This window comes from Astatotilapia calliptera, chromosome 23 (assembly GCF_964374335.1).
Source record: "Astatotilapia calliptera chromosome 23, fAstCal68.1, whole genome shotgun sequence".
NCBI lineage: Eukaryota > Metazoa > Chordata > Actinopteri > Cichliformes > Cichlidae > Astatotilapia > Astatotilapia calliptera.
The window spans coordinates 3,377,585-3,397,500 of record NC_137443.1 but is presented as its reverse complement, the minus strand read 5'-3'; the positions used below and the strand labels follow the sequence as shown (position 1 = coordinate 3,397,500).

At 41.0% G+C, this 19,916-nt stretch overlaps 1 protein-coding gene across 2 annotated transcripts in view; it reads right to left on the bottom strand.

The window, feature by feature from the left end:
- Positions 1 to 9,626: 9,626 nt before the first annotated feature.
- Positions 9,627 to 19,916, bottom strand: part of trabd2b (TraB domain containing 2B) — a 78,737-nt gene continuing 68,447 nt past the window's right edge. For both annotated transcript variants that reach the window (XM_026157669.2, XM_026157668.2), the window contains 3 exons: positions 13,162 to 13,258; positions 10,795 to 11,079; positions 9,627 to 10,506 (listed from right to left, as the gene is read on the bottom strand). In XM_026157669.2, coding sequence (XP_026013454.2) covers positions 10,281 to 10,506; positions 10,795 to 11,079; positions 13,162 to 13,258 — 608 coding nt within the window. In that variant the 3' untranslated portion in view covers positions 9,627 to 10,280. The remainder of the gene's footprint in view (positions 10,507 to 10,794; positions 11,080 to 13,161; positions 13,259 to 19,916) is intronic.

Here is a 19,916-nt window from a genome sequence, read left to right as displayed (position 1 = left end):
GCTGATGAGTGGCTTTATCTATAACAATATCTATAACATAATGTTTTTAGCAGGTTTATCATATTAATATTTCAACATCTCCAAAACAATAAGTAACTGGAGCTTAAGAATAAATGGTATGTAGCAAAAATTAAGATATTTCCATCCATTATTAAAAGAATAGAAAGTAAACTTTAAACTTTATTTCAGTTCTATTCCGTTCATATTTCAGAGGAGTCGTTACCACCCCATGATCTCCCTTAGGACACTGCGTCATTAACTGGGGTGAATTCTGATGGCATGGTTTAGGTCGACCCGTGAACTTATGAGGAGGAGACACAAATGAGCAAATTAGTGCAAAATAGTTCTGACTGAAAACCTTTAAATTATGATGCAATCATAGTCCTTATGAGATTGATATCTTCCATTTTCCAGGATGCCTCCATTCACAGGAGCACGAGGGGGCACTGAATGGTTAGAGTATGAATGTGCTGTGGCCGTTGCAGTTTCTAGACCTCTGGCCAGTCGAGCGCTTCTGGGGGAATTTGGACCAGTGTGTAATACACCACTCTCCACTACCGTTATCCAAATACCACATGAGGTATCTTTTGGTGTTCACTCCCTACATTAGAGTTGCAAAGTTTTGTTTTTCAAGATCTTTCAAAAGAACATTTGTTTGCCCCAAATACTTAAAGAAATATTTAGGCTATCTCTGAGCAACGCAGTGTATTCCTTCTGGACCGACGTAAGCTCAAGTAACAGGTACATTTGCAGAGAATTAGCAGTCAAAGGTCTGTTGGAGAAAAGAAATTAAGAAAATGGACCCACCGCTGGTCACTTCCTCTTTCATGTAGCCAAATAAAATGTACGATTTGCTGTTTAATAGTCTGCATTCCATTATCTCCCCGTTTTTAATGAGTACTGGTGTTTGAATGATGATCTGTTCACCAGGTGAAGTCCGGTCGGCTACACGATATCTGAGGCCAGGAGAGAGGGCGGGCTGTTTAAACAATTTTTTTTCCCTAATCAACACGATCATAACCCCAGCAGAACAAAGGCATGAATATCCATTTCCAAGGAAAAGGGTGAGTGCCCTCTCCATGCCCCCCTCTCACTCCTCCTCCCTCTGTCTACTGTACTCGTTACCCTGGTAACCCCATGGGCCGAATGCAGATCAGGGGGACCAACGAAGCGGCCCCTTGTCTCCCCTCACAATTCACCCTGATGATGACTAACACTTTTGTTCATGGAGAGGGCAGGTGGGAGTGACAATACGCTTCAAATCATTGCCCACCCGAGATCTCCCCTTAGCTCTTACTCTCTAACCCCCTCCGCCCTCATCTTCTGTCTTTCTTCCTTTTAATTTTTTCCCAACATCTTCTGTCTTTCTTTCACTCAGTCTGTTCCTGTTTATTGTTTGTATTTTTCATTCTGCCATTTCAATTTTTTTGTCCATCCTTTCACTCAGCGATGACAGCGAGTCCCACAAAGCTCACTCACAGCAGATGTGGCAATGGTTTGTGAGAGGTCAGTGTTATCTAAACAGACCCATTGGGCTATTTGCTATAGCACCCTCCATCAGGCAGGAAGCTCTGAGGAATCAGCCCATCACTTCAATCAGCCACGACAGCATACAATGAATTTATAATGGCCGGATCAGGACGAGGAATGAAATCAGATGAGCACAGGGGGAGAGAGAGAGAGAAAGAAAGACGGGGACAAAGAGAGGTTTGTGAAAAGATGGAGAGCATGGGAGTGTAAAGCAAAGAGCCAGAGGAGGGTTCAGTTTTGGTCTGTGTCAATGACCACTATGTGGGGGAGTGTGCTGTTTGTATGTGGTCTGGAACAAACAAGTGATTGTTGAAGGGTGAGGAGATGAACTGTGACTTTGTTTGACAGTAGATTGTACAGTCTGCGTGAGGTTACAGCCATTCATGCTCTACAGTAAATGTGCACGTATTTGTTTGCACACAGTGTTTCTTTTTAACCATACATATATGGTAGAACATATGCATGTACAGGTGTGCACACTTGTGTATCTATTGGCCTGTGTGCAAAGAGAAGCAGTAACCTTATCGCTGTTTAGAGGGTAAGCACATGTGACAGTAGATTTACACAAACTCTTGATCAGTATCTTGACAGATTGTCAGATAATGACTCTTCACGCAGATATGGACAATTGCTTCAATGTGTATGTTTTCTTGGCTTGTGTGCAGACAGCTTGGCTGAGAGCCAGCATCTACAATTCATGGTCCAAAAACTGATCATGGTCCAGTTTTAGATTGGACTATCTGCAGAGAGTCTCCCCACTCCCCAGCACAGCCTATGACCTTTGACCACATTAACCGGTGCAGTCAGACTCATCTCTCCGTCTTCTCTTATCACCTGGAATCAAACATTAAAAGAGGGAGGGAGCCAGTGTTACTCATAAAGTCAGAGAAATATGGGCACTGGAGGGGGAGCGGGATAGATAAAGACAGTAAGAAAGACTAAAAAAAACTAGAGTAACTATAATCAAAGTCTGAAAAGTGAAAAGGAGTAAGGGAAGCAGACAGAGGACTTGGATTAGTATTAGCTGGGAAAAACTGCAGTGGGCTAAAACATTAAGTATAGAACGAGCAGCATTACCACACTATAGCCTTATACACTTTTGCTTCCTGTATCTCCAAGTTTGGCATCTAAAACAAGCAGGGCGGAGTTGAGCTGTAGACAAACAGGCTGTTTTACGAGTACCATTCTGCAATTACCTGTTACCTTGACTGTTGGGGTTTTAAGAGCAGCCTGGCCTTGGAGTTACCTGGATACACCTGGAGGAGGGCGATAAAAGGAGCTGGGGGTATTAAAAACACAGGGTGGGATGAGCTCCTATCTGAGCAGCATGCACCCAAAACTCCATCTGTCTGTCTGCTGCGCTGCGACTGCTGGCGCCCACACGCTTACCCTGCCTATCTGTCTGTCTGCCTGCCTGTCTGTATGTCCTTCTGACTCTGTATGCTCTAATAAAGCCAACTTGGCTCAATAGTTTGATCAGCTAAACCTGTATAGGTTGCTGCATGCACACAAATGCACACACACGCACACACACGCACATGCACTTAAAGATTTCAGGCAGATGGTTTGCTGATAGTGATGGGAAGGAAAATATTTGATGTCCCAAGCCTGGCCATTTAACATTCTCACCCCACGGTCTGACCTTAAAGACTGTGGATTCATGCATACAGCGTGCATGACTTTGTGTGTACGTGTGCTCTCGTGTGCTGATGGCTGTGTGTTTGTTCCCTTAGCTTTTAGCCCCAGTTAGCTAGTCACACCCACACAACCCCATTCAGACAGGCGTGTGCACGCAAAAACGCGCACCGTCCTATTAGCAGGACTTATCAGAGCCCATTTGACCCCCACCTTCTCCCTGACCTCTAGCGCCATCCCTTGGGAGAGCCAGTCAGCAAGGCGAAAGTGGTCGTGGGATGAGGGGCTGCTACACCGTCTGACTGTGAGCAAACACTGATGGTCAAACACACAGCCTCCCCCACCCCTTGAATTCTCTTATCCACTAGTGTCTCCCTGCTCCCCTCTTCAGTGACATGCATTGCATCAGGTCACGTCACTAATTTCCACTCTAATACGACCTTAAAATATTGGAGTAGGAAAGTAGTTTTGCTGCCTGGCTTTAAAACTTTATGTGTACAAGTGTGGTATTTATTGTTTTTCTACCTACACTTGCTATCCATTAGTCACATTTGTTAAAAGTTAACACCTAGATGAATGAACAAGCTGTTTAAGTTTGTTCCCTATATATATCGTCAAATTACTCTCATGCAATCTGTCTTTATGTGCAGAGAAACCAAAAGCAAGTTGTTCCTCATTCATCTCCAGCAGACCTGCTGCCAAACTTACAGTTCACCCAGAATCTGCCACAGTCAGCTGCCTTCAGCACAATCATAAAGCTATGTGTGCTGTCAAAACAAGTAACTGACATTGTATCGAGCTCTGGGGTCTCTTTGGAAATCAGTTTCTCTTAGAGAATGAGTGAAAAATGCAAGCATTTTGCTCAAATTTCCATTGTGTAAACTTTAAACACAATACTTTCCTTTACATGTCAATCACATTACCAGTTTTTCCACCAATAAGTCTCCTAAGTTGTGTTTGATTGTGCCAAGTTTTACAGTCCAGATTAGGTGAATTTCAAATAAAAAAAGAAATTAATTTAAAAAATACAAAAGTTAGAACAGCACAGAGAGCACTCGTTTGCAGGGATTTTTCTTTTTGACACCTCGCCGTCCCGTGTTCTCCAGCAGACTGTCTTCTATTGAAAGCGAACAATAGGGTTCTTAATCAGCGGACCTTTCCCCCTCGCCTGCTCCTGGGTCAACTGATGGCCCACGCTGCTTTGTAACAATTGAACGGCATAAAATATATGTTTATGAAAAGGAGAATTAATCACAGTGGGTATCTTTGGATAAAGTCATATTTGTTTTTTATACCCTTTCTCCAGCTCTGTTTAGAAGGGCTTTCATGTGGCTGTAATTACCATATTTCATTAGCGTGTGGAGTGTCACCGCTGGAGCATCAAAGCGGTTGGCTCTTCCTATGTGCGGCAACCACTGCCAGGGAAGTACACAACTATCTGTTTTTTTCCCCAGAATAAATTCGCCCTCGCCTGTTTTTGAGTGCACTCTCTCCCTCAAGCTGCTGTCGATATCAAAGAGAACCCATTCCGCATGTGAAGTGCCCCTTGTGCAGAATAATAAAGCAGTGCATCATGGCAAAAAACTGTGAAACACAACACTCTCACCACCATCCTTCAATGCACACGCAAGGACACACATGTACATATACACACGGACATACGAGCACACATGGTATTCCTCTTTCCTTTGTAACTACTTTGCTCTCCTTGGTACGCATTCACTCCTTCTACCTCAGCACTTAAAAACAAACTACTTTGTTATTTTTATTTCTATGCAGCACAATTAACAATTCCCCATTTTTCTTCTTTTTTTAAAATGTATACATTTTTCTTACATTGTATTGAATTTTATATTGGAATACAAGAGAAGAGACTTTTAAGAGAAAGTTGTGTTGCCTTTATAATTATTTTAAATTAAAAAAAAGAGTTTGATTTAGGTGAACCTTTGTGCTGGACACCAAAACAAATAAAAAGCTCTAGTGTGGCGATGATTATCCTCCTTCATCACAGAGACAGTGACCAATGAAATAGCTTGATTTGTTTAGAAACATTTAAGCATGAATAACTTGTATCAACCAAGTGATATCTGCCAGAGACTGCAAATGAAATCACCGAGTGTGTTCAAGAATAAGAAACTTTGGTTGGGTTCAACAAAGGAAAGAAGAATAACCTCATCCAAGCAAGATTTGAACAGTTTTATCTGATACGTCAACATTTCTTGTCACTATAGTTGTGAATAAAATTTCAGCAGGCTTTAGATCTCTTTGGGTGACTGATTAAAATGAAAATATAAAGTCAAACACTAGCTGTGTAGTATATATATATATTTTTTTCTTTTTAATAAACATCACCAGATGCTGTCTGGCCTTTAAGACTTGCACCTGACCCTTGTTAATGGAATACAAGGCCATGGGTTCAATCCTGCGGCTCAAAGTTACGCATCTTCAAGGGGACTTGGACAATGAGAGAAAATAATGTCTCAACCAGCACAAACACAGATGAGCTGCGAGTTAGCTGAGCTGTCCAAACAGCGCTGCTTTGCCTCCACTATCAACAGGATTATCTAAAGGGAGAAGAGCTATCTGCCCTCGGGCTAAGCACGCTTTTGTTTTCCCAAAGCTTTATGGCTGCCCTCTGCTAGACAGAGAATCAAAGCTCTCTGTGAAATATGAGGTCACACTCACCACACAGGACATGGTTGTGGTAGACAGACGTTTCCTGCGACTCATAATTACAGATCTAGTGTTAAAAATTAAAAAACATCCTTCAGCAACGACCACACAGACCTGCTGTGTGTCACTGCAATGTACTCGATTGACTGAGAGAGAGACAGAAAGCTGAATGCGAAAGGCATCTGTTGTCCTGACTGTGTGATAACAAAGTCCTCCATGAGTGTGCAATCTGCAGCTCGACAGTCAAAGCAGCGAGGACTTTAAATGCTCTTTGAAGCTCCAGCTAGCTCAGATCAATGTTCTCCTTGGCTCCTGTGACTTCACTCTTTATTAGGTATCGATCGAAGAGGAGGCTTGTGACACTTTCTGCCATTGTGCATTTTATGCTTTCAGCAGTTATCTTCACCACATGAGTAATTTACACTGCAAAAGACAATATGTACATCACCTACAGCATCGATGTCCAAGACCTTGAACAGAAGTTAACTAGTGGTCCTTTATTATGCTCCTTTTTTTTTCTCCCTATCTGTCAGTGAGTTGCAACTTAGCGGTGACCGTCTTAACGTCCTCTCAGGACAAACGCGGCAGTTTGATTCTTAATCCTTTTACCAGAGGTGATTTTTAACAACTTCCTGGTTGCCTTTGAGTCAAGTCAATGGGTCTGAAGTCTGATACACTACAGGCTTCCTAAGGCGCACTAAGCCTTAACCTTGGAGCCCCCACCCACCCTCCCACCTCCCTAAGAGGCCTAGGCTAACAGGGAAGAAGATGGGGAGGGGGGCGGCAGGCAGGCCAGGGGGTGCCTGAGGTGTGCGGAGAAACCAAGGACCTGCCACATTATATGCTTTAACATGACTGGCAAATCCACCACGGTTAAACAAACTTAACCTTCATTTGTGAAACGGTGCAAATCAAAGGGCAAAAAACGACTTGTGCAAGTAATTACCACCGGGGGAGAGCAACAGGGCGAAGGATGGAAGAAGGGTGGGAGGGAGGAGTGGGGTGAGGCAGCGGTGGTGGTGGTGGTGGTGGTGGTGGTGGGGTGTGGGGGTAGGCTGGTCGGTTTCAGGGACAGCAAGGCGTTAACAGGTTGAATGGAAGGAAATGGGAATCATTTAAGGTGAGGGGCATTTTTAATGAGTTTGCTCAGAAATTGATTTTCCACTGTAATCTTTTATTTATATGCGGCTGGCGGCGTGTGCCCAGCAGAGTGAGGGTCAGCCCTCAGAGCACCCTGTCAAGGCCCCCACTCCCTCAAACAACACCCCAAAGCCCAGGGAAAATGGTATTCTAGCTAAGGCAAATATTGTCCTGCCTTGGCTTACGGGGCGAAAAAGCTGTTTGTTCTAAAAAACTTGCTCTTTTTTCTTAAAAAAAAAATTGCTTATGAGAAGACCAAGAGAAGGTGTAGGCTAACCTGAAAGGTAAGCGTGAAGTTACAATTTATATATTAATATTATTTTAATCTTTTAATTAAAGGTTTTTAAGCAAGATTTAAGCTGATAAATGTACAGATATATTTGAATGATCATATTTTCATTTCTTAGTGATTTTTTGTGTGAATAAATATCCCAAAAAAATTTGTTTTATGTATAAAATAGGTCATAAGTGTTGGTCACTTTTTCAGACGACTGACAATAACTTATGCGAACACTCAAAATCTTCCAAATTTTATTGTGTTTTTATACAAATATTGAATTTACATGTTTTTATTTTAAAACTGCTCAGAAAAGTAAACTGAATTAGAAAAAAACTTTTAAATTCATGTTTTACATAATTTAGTTTATTTATTTATGTTTTGTAAAGTTAATGGTGCAACAATTATAGAATAATGTCTGGCAATAACAGGTTCATGTGGTCAGTAGAGCAAAAAAGTTTCGTTTAAATCTCTCTCTATTTTTTTTTTAAATAAATAAATTAATTAATTAATATTATAATATTTCTAAGAATAAATTTGGGTATATTGTACCTGCGTGGTATCATTAACCTTGAATTAAAATAAAACATTTTATTACCACTGACTTAAAATTTACAACTTGACAGTTTGTTTTAAATTATTTATTACGTACCTGTATGGACATTCTTAAGCCATTGTAACCCAGTGCCTGGCCGCCTCTGTGCCTGTCTCTGTGCTCAGGCTCTGCGGCCTCCAACCAGGTTTTCAGCTTTATGTGCTTTGTTGTTGCTCAAGTTTTTATGCGACTCTAGCGCCATTTAGTGGTAGAAGTGCTAACTGCAGCAGTGCAGCGCAGCCGCTTAGTGTCTCTAGAAGACTAGATTTAAATTATAAGACTGGTATGAGACAGAGTATACATATTCTCTGACACCTGATAGGTTCTTTCAACCACAAATTGGGCACTAACTATCAATGAGAAGATAGTTACAAAAACACTGGAGAGCTTCACATTCCCTGTCAATGCTGTATTTTCCTGCTGATACTAAAATGATGAACTCTGTTCTATTTTTGAAATGCTTTTTGCATTTATTATTATTATTATTATGTCTCATCTTTTCTTTAACTACTTTCACCGTGTTTACTCTCAAAGTGCCGCCTTGTTTCGAAGTAGACAATCTTGTTGCGAACTCTGGGAAATGTTATGTTGGAATAAAACTGAATTCCATGTAGATGAGCTCATTCAACATTATTCGTGCATTCTGGTCATCATACATAATTGAACTGGGGCATCATTAATGAAACTTGTCTCAGTTGCTGCTGTGAGAATTCAGAGTGTCGCAGTTTCTGCTGAAAGTTGTCTTTGTTTTATATAATAATTTTTAAAATGTTCTTCTGTTTTCCAACTTTTATTGCACTTGTAAATGTCCTTGTAAATCACACAGTCTTACTGCATTTACATTTGCTATGAGATAGCAGAGGAGGAAGCCGATCAGGAATCAACACAGTTTGCACAGAATTATTTTGTTCCCTCGCAACAAGATCACAGCAAACATGATGAACTTTACTGATATTGTGAGCACTGCAATATAATACACTACAGTATCATCATTATCATCATCATCATCATCATCATCATCATCATCATCATCATCATCAACAACAACAAGTTTATTGAAATGAATAGTCACTTTGTCTGTTGCCAACGATTCCCTTAAGAGAAGTTGTAACCTAGTTAATCGCAGTATGTGACGACTGAAAGGATTCTTATGTTTTATGGAGCTTAGAGGAAGCATCCAATCTTAAAATATTTAAAGTGAAGCTTCATCATTCAAGCAGCTTCAAAAAGGGAAGTGATGGAGTTCGATATTTGTGGTTAATTGTTAACACTCAGAGCTCAACGGCCTCCGTATTCCTCCTTTTGTTAAAATGTTTAAATGTAGTATGACCTTTGATTAATGGCTAATATCCTTATTTTTGTTTTGTCCGTTGCTGTGTGATAATATATACTTTTCACATTTCTCAAAGTTGCATTTTCACAGTTGCACAGTCCTGTCTGTGAGCTTTATAATGGAGACACAACTGACAGATGACTCATTATGAGGTTTGCTTTCCCCATGTTTTCCTTGTATTAGCCAGCAGGTGGCAGACTCAACTCACATGTTGCTTGTTTCCCTAGTTAAAAACGTGTAGTTCCACTATAGTTTCTATTCATTTTTCCAGATAATAGTCATATTTGAATGTTTTTGACAATTCCGAAGTATATGCTTCATTAGATTATGACAAAAAATATCCATAATTTCACGCTTTAAATAAAGAACAGATGGTGGTGTTATAAACGTATTCTTAAACACAGTTTATGTCTGCTGAAAGAAAGACCGCTTGATGCACTCGATTAGTTTACAGACTGTATTTATTTACGTTTTATTTCAAAAAGCAAGAAAATATACTCTTTCTTCCAGAAATAATAAATATACAATATTTCTTTATGAACAAAATGCACAATTTACAAAGTGGCATCTGAGTGCTTCTCTGTGTGAAGGTAAATGCCTCACACAGTACCTTGTTTATTCAACTCATTTCTTTTCACAGAGTTATAACTGTTAGTATGACCTATTCTCATTATTAAAGTCAGTCTTATTTTTCTACATAATATTACAGTTTTTATAGGTAAAAGACTCCAGCTCTTTAAATTTACAATTCTTCATTGTGCTGTGTGTTTGTTATTCTATCTCAATACTTTCAGGAGGTTTGGACTTGACCCCACTGCAGTTCAACATAGTCCACGTTTTGCTTCTTACGCAGCACAGAGCTTATTCCACACATTATGAGACTTGGCAAGTTTTTAAAGACATTGGCATTTCAGCAGCCTGAAGCCGATCTCGCTCTATGGTGGAGAACGGATCGTCCCACGTTAAGACGTCTTATCCTGACTGAGATGTTTCTCCCTGACAATCACTCCTTGTTTGGCTTTATCAGGTACGCTCCACTGCTCTGGTGTGGATGAAGTATTGTCCAATGTTTCTCATGAGGTAACACTTTCTTTTGGTCAGGAGGTGAACAATATGTGTGATAAAAGCCACGCTAAAGCACAAGACAGCGTGACTTTGCTGTGAGCTAGCTGGGCTGAGCTGGGGCTTGGTGAAGTGGAGGAAGGCGAACTATCTCGATCTATCTCGTAGATCTCCATCCGCCTGCGATGCTTTTGGTAGGTCAGCGGAGGCTCCACTGTCACATAGCCATTGATTATCCTCACGTTTGGTGGTGGGGTGGTGCTGAAGAAAGGAGGGGGGGGGGGGAAATTAGGTTATGAGGAATTTAGCTAGACTGGAAAAGAACTGAGTCTTACACGATCTCCGAACAATCACATGCATAACATTTCCAGTACATATTCAGCAGCCAATCTCATTGTGGTCTTTTACTTAGGGACATCCAGAGTTTATTAATAATCGTCATCAAGCCAGTACAGTCCTTACAGACATTCAATTGTTAAAAGATTATTATGTTTTGTTTAAAGAGGTACAACTCAGCTACAGTCAAACTAATCATAATAAATATCTCACCCATCCCCAATGCGAACCCACAGGTCACTGAAGAGACGGGGTCTCCCGTGGCCACGGTGAGCTTTGCGTGGCCGTTTATGGCGTCCAAACTCCTCTAGCTGGCTCAAGCTGTCAGGGAGCAGCATGTGAGGCAGCTCCTCCCCTCCAAGGCCAGGCATAGGTTCTGGATCCTCGAGCTCCAGCTCCATCTCTGGACTGGTTGGCCAGCTAATGGGAGATCCTGTGCTAGTGTCTGTATTCTCCTTGCTGAACTCTGGTGCTGCAAGGAAGTCTGGACCTGCTGCCCTGGAGCAAGGGAGGACAGGACAGACAGGGGATGGACTCAGTTCTATTAATACTCACAGAAAGACTTTTACCCAAATATTAGATCAAAATAGTTTCTTTTAGTATTTCTGTACTGTTTCGCAAGATTTCCAATGTGCTACCAGACAGTGGTGTTGTTTGTGGTTTCTGACCACCCCATGGCTTTCCACTTACACCCCATAACTTCAGTCAAGGACATGAACACCAGAAGGGCGTCCTTTAAAAGTTGAAAGACCCAGCAGACAACGTAAGAGGAAGTTGGAACTCTCATGGCAATATATTGTGCATCAGAGCTGACATTTGACCAAGAAGACCACCCAGAATCTCCTGTCTTCAAATATTTTTGCCATGCTGCTCTTTCTTCCAGCCATTACTCATACTTTCTTCTCTCTTGTTCTTTTCCTGTCAATATGGCTCGCATGTGACTTTGTGTTTCAGTAGAGCATCAAAAATATGTTTTACACATCATTCAAGACCTTTCAAATGAAATAAACAGCAGTAGAAATCGCATGCTTTAGTCACGATTTCTTTTGAAATACTTATAATCAGTTTTGTCTCACCGGTCATGATCAATTTGTCGGTTTGCCTTTCTGTTTTTGCCTGTCTCACCCAGGCCCTGATGGCTTGGTCAGTGCGATGATAGCTCCAGGCCTGCGGTCAAGCTACTGCACAGCCAAACCCAGCTCTGGGCTGCTCTGTCAGTCATATAATTGTGCCAGTGGGTTCAAAACACTCCAGGTCTGAGGCTAACAGCTTTCATAAACACCTCTCATCCAGCAATCCTGTGGTGTGTTTCCTCGCCTGTCAGATCACCTTGTATCAGAGAGCTAGAAGTGTCAGCTTGCAGGCAAGTGTGTGGTCATGTGTGTGTGTGTGTGTGTGTGCGTGCACGCAGTAGACACAAGTTTTTCGTGACCACAGTAAGTCAGTCCACTTGTCAGCTTTTAAACCATGAACCACTGGCTGAAGCCCACAAGCCTGGAAACAGGATGGAGAGAGATAGGGAGGCTACATTTACAGCTGTAATTTGCAGTGAGAAGTTTGTGAAAAGCTCCAGCTGGAGGGATGAGTTGTTTTTACTGTTAGAAAAAAGACTGTTCTTGTTATGCCTTGTTTTTCCATTTTTCCATTCCAGCGACTGCTCTTATTATTTTATAGGCCCATGGATCAAACCCTTAGGTGAGAGTGGAGGTGCTGTGTGCCAGTGATTGGGCCTGAACACTAACAGACATGAAGAAGAGTTGTAGAAGGCCACAGGAGCGAAGCCAAGACTCTTTCTGAGTCATGTATGTGTTGCATAGTTGTAAATTTGAGCATCTCTACATTTATCCTGCATACATGCATGCATGTGTTTGTATGTTGCAGTGAAAGCAGACAGAACCACCACTCTGGCAAGTGGCCTTTGGCAGCCACCAGAAAGGGGGGGGGGGGGGGCAGAAGCAGGCAGGTGAGGGAGGTGATGAGGTATCAAAGGATTCTTGCATAGCACAATTTGGACCGTATCTGCACTCCAATAAATCTGCTGAGGTTAAATGCCTCAACTCTCAAGAGAATTAGACGGATGTGGACAGACTAAGTTGGGGGGGGGGGGGGGGGGGGGGTCGATACAGATACATGTGGATGTGCATCTGTATCCCTGCCAAAATCTACAGTAAGAGTGCACAAATGTTCTGCTTCACAGTCTGCACTGCCATAACATTATCAATCTCATGCACATAGAAAATCACATTCTCTTTTTCTTTTTCCATTAAATATCTTGTCTGGTTAGAAAAAGTCATAATTTTAACATGTAAAGAGTTTTAAATAGCTCTAAAGTGCCCGATTACTCAGTCAAAACCGGAATCATCCAAAACTCAAATTTAATTAGCACAATTTATGTGTCGTCATCAAGAACTTAGACTCCATAATGTCAAACAACTGCTTTTCTAAAGAGTAATCCAAGCAACCACTTATTTTTTCTATTTTTCAGCAACTTATTTTTGTTTTTGTCTTTGTAACCACAGTCATTTAATCAAATGACATGCTCCGTCATCTGTTACTGCGCACTCTTGTCTGCTTACTCACTCTGTGGCTGGCTCTTGATGATCAGAGGGCATGTGGACAATCTCATAGCCCTCCTGCCTCAGGATGTCCAGCACGCTGTGGTTCCCCAGAAAGTGGCCTAGCAGTGAACAAAAAGCAAACCAAAACAAAACAAAAAAACAGAGGTCACAAAAGACTCAAACTCAGCTTCTTGCGGCGCATGCATTTATCTTCAAGAGTAAATCTAGCCTGGATTATGTTTCATGGATATTTACTTACGTTGAAAGCACTCAATTATTATATAGTGAACAAAACTTCCATAAATTTTAGCTTTGTTTTCATTGTGGTGCTGAACATACCAATAACATGTTTGTGTGGCCCACTATCTGAACTCTTATTTTCTAACAACTGTAACAGACTATATCTTCCTAACACAGGCAACTATAGCTTTGGTCAAGAAATGTAAGCAAACCTAAAAGTGCTTCTATACATTTTAATGTCCATATTTGTCCGACAAATACCAGAGAAACCGTGCCAATCTAAATTTCTTGCATTTTCTTGTGGACTGCCTCATTAAATATGATCTTTTCTCAGCCAAGTTTTAGAGACACTAATGGATTTTGGTGACAGTGACAACTCAGACATGGAGTGAAGTGAAGAATCTGCAAGATAACAGGGATTGTTCAAATGAAAACTTGGTCTGTCTATCGGGCACTCAACCTCTTGCCTCCCTTCCAGCCCTCTCTCACTTTCCATCACCTTGCATATGACTCCTTCAGTCTAACATCAAACATTCAGGCCCCAGCCGCATGCTGATGAAAGCTTTTTTTTTCTTTTAATTTATCCCATCAGCCGATAATCCTGCATGTCAGTCAACCCAGCAATAAGCCATAATGTAGCCTGACATCACCCTCACCAACACGCACTCCCTAAGAGAGGAATTCATATTTGTGCGCAGACGTATACACATACTCAAACATGCGCAGGAATTTTACACACTCGCACACCTCAGCTCGCTTATTAACAACACGCTGACAATATTCGAGCCTCTTTCTTGCTTTCCGTCGAGGCCTTCTGCTCCCACTCAGCTCCTCACCCCCTGCCAATTTTATCATTATAATGTTCCTGATCATTCCTGAAAGTCAAAGAAAGAGGCACGCGGTGTTACACTTTCTTGGCAGCTGAGTTCAAAGGCAGTGCTGGGATAGGCCGTGGAGTGAGAGGAGGCTTCTAACAACAGAGCGTCGGTGAGATCAGATGGGATTACACAGAGGGCCGAGTGTGAGTTTTTTGTCTGGGTGACAGTGAGTGTGTGTGTGTGCTTGTGTGTGCTTGTGTTCTTCTTTTATTATACTTACATATTGCCATAAGAAGTGATGACATTTTCTCATGTTCATAGGCTTAAAGTTTTTATGGGAGAAAACGTATGATTTTGTTGTGAAGTCAAAGGTACAGTACAGTACTATTTAAGTATTTGTTGAGTCAGTTCACGTCCTTTGACAACTACTACTGTGAAAAAGTCTTGCGCCACCCCTCATTCATTTATATTTTCCTTCCAAGGAGCCAAACTTCATTGGGTTTTTTCCAAGTATTCTTGAGCAATACATATCCAGGCTTTCTGAAGATATTTCAAAGTTTTTCTTTGGACATTGTTTCTTTTTCGTTCTTTTTTTCAGTCCAGTCATTGTGCCCAACCATTTTTAAGGGAATATTTTCATATTTGGTTAGTAATTTAACAGTGACCTGTGAATCATTCAAGCATAAAAAAGGCAACTGAATTAAGAGATGGGCCAAGAGATGGCGTCTACATGTAAATTTTTCAATTTTGTCTATAAAAAATACAAAAGATCACACAGTTTGACAAACCTAGAATCTTATTTTTGCACAAGCAATTCAAAAACTGGCAAGGCTAGACACGCGGGAGCCAAAAGAAGAAGTGGCAGGACTGCAAAGGATCTACAGCAAATAAACAGTGAAAGTCATGTCCTTAAGAAATACGGGGGAAAAAATCCAGCAAAGCTCTGACAGGAAGCAGGGACAAATGGATGAAGTGTGTGAAATTATACAAAAACTGGACTGTAAATGTAACAGTGTTTATGTAGCATTATTCCACTTGCCACAAATGTCAGTGTAATGGGGAAACAGAAGCAGAAACCGGTTACATAAATTAGTGGCAATGGATCTTAACGAGTGTTGAATCTTGATTTGAAATTTTTGGTTCAAACCGTTGTGAATATGTACAGAGGAGGTCAGGAAAGTGGCACAACAGTGAGTGTTCACAGTAATCTGTAACACATAGTGGAGACTCGGTCAATGGGCTGGATTTCATCAAGTGTGTTTGGGATCTCGCCAAATGGATGGAAAAACCAACGGAGAAAAAAACTGTCGGATTTTGATCAACCATATAATACCATCTATCACGCCTCTGTCAGTGCGCCCCAGGGTGGCTGTGGCTACAATGTAGCTTGCCATCACCAGTGTGTGAATGTGTGTGTGAATGGGTGGATGACTGGATGTAGTGTAAAGCGCTTTGCGGTCCTTAGGGACTAGTAAAGCGCTATACAAATACAGGCCATTTACCATTTATCTACACATGTTTCAATAAACTACACACGTTTCCTCTTTTGTCAGCAACATACCGGTATAAAGAAATGAGGGATGGCACATGACTTTTGCACAGTACTTTTGCACCACCGTTAGGTCAAAGGATAATTAGACTGACAATTGGGAATATTTCTACACTTACAAAGGCCAACTGTATTGTTATTTGGTTATGTAAGATAAGATAACTCTTTATTGTCATTGCACAGTCATACATAGTACAATAGTACAATGAAATTGGAAAACTGTCCTACGTCGGCACTACATGTAACACAACACGACACGATACGACGCATCACAACACAACACAAACAACACAAACAACACAACACAGTATAATAACTTAGTAATAAAAAAAGCCAGTCAGGTCAGCTATTTGCATTGATCAGGGCTGTTGCCCTGTTGTAAAAGCTGTCCTTGAGTCTATTTGTTCGGGACCTCAGCAGCCTGAACCTCCTGCCAGATGGCAGCAGCTTAAACACCCCGTGTCCTGGGTGTGTACCGTCCCGTAGAATGCTGCGTGCCCTCTTGAGACAGCGAGTGCTGTACAGGGAGGGAAGAGGATGTCCAATGATTTTTTGGGCCATATTGATGACCTTTCTCTGTGCTGTGGTGCAGCTGGAGAACCACACACCGATGCAATATGTCAGCACACTTTCAATGGAGAAGACGGTCAACAGCTCCTTCTTCAGGTCCATTTTTCTGAGGATTCTCAGAAAGTGGAGACGCTGTTGGGCCTTCTTTAAAACCGCAGAGATAAACAGATAAAACCGGCAGATGGCCACTGCTCCCTGAGCTTTGTTCTGCTGGAGGTTTCTTCCTGTTAAAAGGGAGTTTTTCTTTCCCACTGTTGCCATTTTATTGTTGGGGTTTTCTCTGTATTATTGTAGGGTATTTACCTCACAGTATAAAGTGCCTTGAGGCAACTGCTGTTGTGATTTGGCGCTATATAAATAAAACTGAACTGAATTGAAAAGAACAGCATTCTTCTTTCTCTTTTCACCCTTTCCTTCAAACAAGATCTTGGGGCCAAAGTCAGCTCGTTCAGTGACTGCATGCTGACAGATTTAACCTCCTTCATGTCTGTGTCAAGCAGCTATTTCTTTAAATTCAGTGGGCTCGGGGCAAAGAAGAGCATGTGCCGCGTGTTTGCTGGGTGTGAGGTCAAGCTGACTGTTTCGTGTGTTGGCTTGATTTCCTCTACTCTGCCATCATTCATAACACACCTCGACAAAGTCGTGTATATTTATGCGTAACTTTGTTTGGAAGATGACATAACAAACAACCATATGGGTTCAATTTTTACACTTGCTGTAAAACTGCCATTCAGTTTTCTGTGGAGGGAGAATTGGTTTGGATGCTAAACTTGCATCTGCTGCTTAAACAGTCCACTGAATGCACACACACACACACACACACACACACACACAACAAGCAAGCAATATTTCTCACAACGAGAACCAACACTTATGAAATGTTGGTAACTCTCAAGTGAGGGACTGCACATTTCTTCATGAATTGGCTCCGTTTGTTGAACAAACAAAACGTTTTTCCAAGTTCTTACAAATCCATTCTTTTGGAAAAAGTTAATTCACAAGCTTTTCATCTGACAACAGTGGCATGTGCATTGTTTGTTTCATTGTAGGTTTGTGGTTCGTGCTTGTGTGTGGGTGAGTGACTGGGTAGAGAAATAATAGCTCTTTCCAAGCAGATGAAGGTGCGTGTGGGAGGCTGAGCTAGTGTGTTTGTTTGTGGAGTATTCAGACAGTAAACAGTGTGGTGCTTCTGAAGCACAGAGCAGTCTTAACAAACAGCTCAATTAGCTTAAATGTAATAAGAGGTCAGCTGACTCCTAATTGCTCCCCTGCTGCTTGTAGTGCTCGTGGGATGACCGCACAGGTAGCTCACTGTAAACATGCCACTCTGTTTTAAAGTTACAGTACTTAGTGACACCCTAATCATTGCAGTGTAATGCTCGCTATTAATGTTTACTTTTCAAGTTTTTACGGAAAGACCTTAAAAGAAATGTAAAAAAGAGAAAGCAATGTTTTTCTTTTTCCCAGTGTCTTTAGCTGTCTCGCCCCCATCTGCACATTGTTTGAAGATACACATCCAAGAACATTTCCTTCTTTTCCGTAAATTAAAAATTTTATGGTTTTGTTCAAGCAATCAGAACTCTTGGATAATATTGAGAAAAGATTGTGGCTTTGGTTAGAAAATTGGTAATGGCAAGTTAACATGTCCTCATGACAGAAGATGAAAATATTCTCCTTAATCAAAGGATATTTGATGCCTAAACACGATGCCTAACATATTGGGCTGGACAACATTTTGCATTCATTCGTGGTATAAAATCAATGTGGAACCGAAACATTCCTCAAAGATTTTTGGTCCATTATGACGCAAAGTTGCTGCAGATTTGTCGTCAGCAGATCTGTGACGTGAATCTCCTGTTGCCACACATGCACACGATGGACTGTGAAAGTTATTTTATGTACATTAAACTACAGTAAAATGTAAGAAACCAGTTTGAGATGATTTGAACTTTGTGACATGTTATCATGCTGGAAGCAGTAAACAGTGACCCTACCATGTGAACGTTGCAGCAGATTCATCAGAACAGGACATGTTTTTACAGTTTTCTACTGTCTCACTACTGGTGAGCTGTCTACATACACATACACACATAATATTATCAGTTTGTGGCATCTCAGTTTCTTAGCTGATAGGTGGCATCTATTATGGCTTTGTGCTGCTGTAGTTCACCCAGCCAAGCTGCTTACATCTTCATGACTTTGTAGATTTCTCTCAGTGTACGGTCTCAGTGTAAAGTCATACTTTAAAAATGTTTATCATTAATATTAACATAGAAGTGGAACACAGCTTCTGTTTTCATCATTGGCTTCATTGCACTCAAAGGAAAATATCCATATTATTTACCCTTCTCATTGTACTCATACGACATAATGTTTACTTGGAAAAATAATGAATACTTGTTTCTTATGACTTTTCTTATGCATGAACAAAATGCCAGTTTCATACATAAGTTGTGGCAGGAATTTTGTTTAAAGATTTAAAAATACACAAAATAAACATTTACTAAATATTCTTTGAAATTCTTTTCCATATGGGTCGTATTTAATCTTCCAGTAGACAAGTTGCTCTGCCTGCGACATAAAAAGAATAGCTTGTGGGAATGTGGCTTCAGCCCAACTGCAACCACTACCATATATCAGCCAACCACCTGCTGTCATTTCTCCAACTGCAGATATGTGTTTTTCAAATATTTTATTTACTTAATAAATATTTTGTTTTAAGTAGGAGCAAGTTTTTGCTGTGTATACACCCTCTCACAGGGTGTTTCCCCTCCCGTGGCTCCAGAGCACAGAGTTAATAAACCAGCAACTCCTTTATTTAATAACCATCCCATCCTGATTTCCACTTACAGTAGCAATGACTTAATTTACTCCACTTGCACATTCACCTTTCTATGTTTGCCACATCTGCCTGTCTCTTTATCTTCCATATCCAGGCTTCTTAAGCTTCTTAGCTTCCATTTTGCATTTGTTTTACAGTCAGTTTTTCTCTTTTTTCCCTCCATGCAAGTTTTTTCGGGAGGGATGCATTAGTGTGTTTTGAAAAGAAAAAAGAGGTATTGCAGCATGTCTAGGCATTCACGCTCAATTTAAACCATGTCAACGCTTGGTCTGCACACATCCTTCTCTCTCTTTCAGACCTTTCCCTATTTTTCCTTCCAAGTTAAACCTCACCGAGCCTCGCTTTATGCGTGATTCTCCATCCTTTCTTTCTATATGCTTTTGCACATCAGTCAGAGGAAAGAGACACTAGTAGCAAAGCAGGAAAAGCAAGGAAAATGGAAACACTGAGCAGTTAGGAATTTGACATTGCTTCAAGAATGCAGAAAACGCACAGGAAGAGAATTATGTTATTTTTCAGTTTTTGCACAAACAAATGTGTTTGCAATTACTTTGTGTAAACAATGCATCAACTGATATGCACTAGTGGTTAAAAAAAATCCCACATGGCTTACAAGCAGACCACCTCATATGAAAATTGCACAAAAGGAGCACAAAGGAAGAGAGAATAGAAATAGATAATTGGCAAGTGGTTTGAGAGGAGATGGAAAAGAAGGAGGAAAGGGTGGAGGATAGAGAGGACGATCAGAGGGAGAGAGG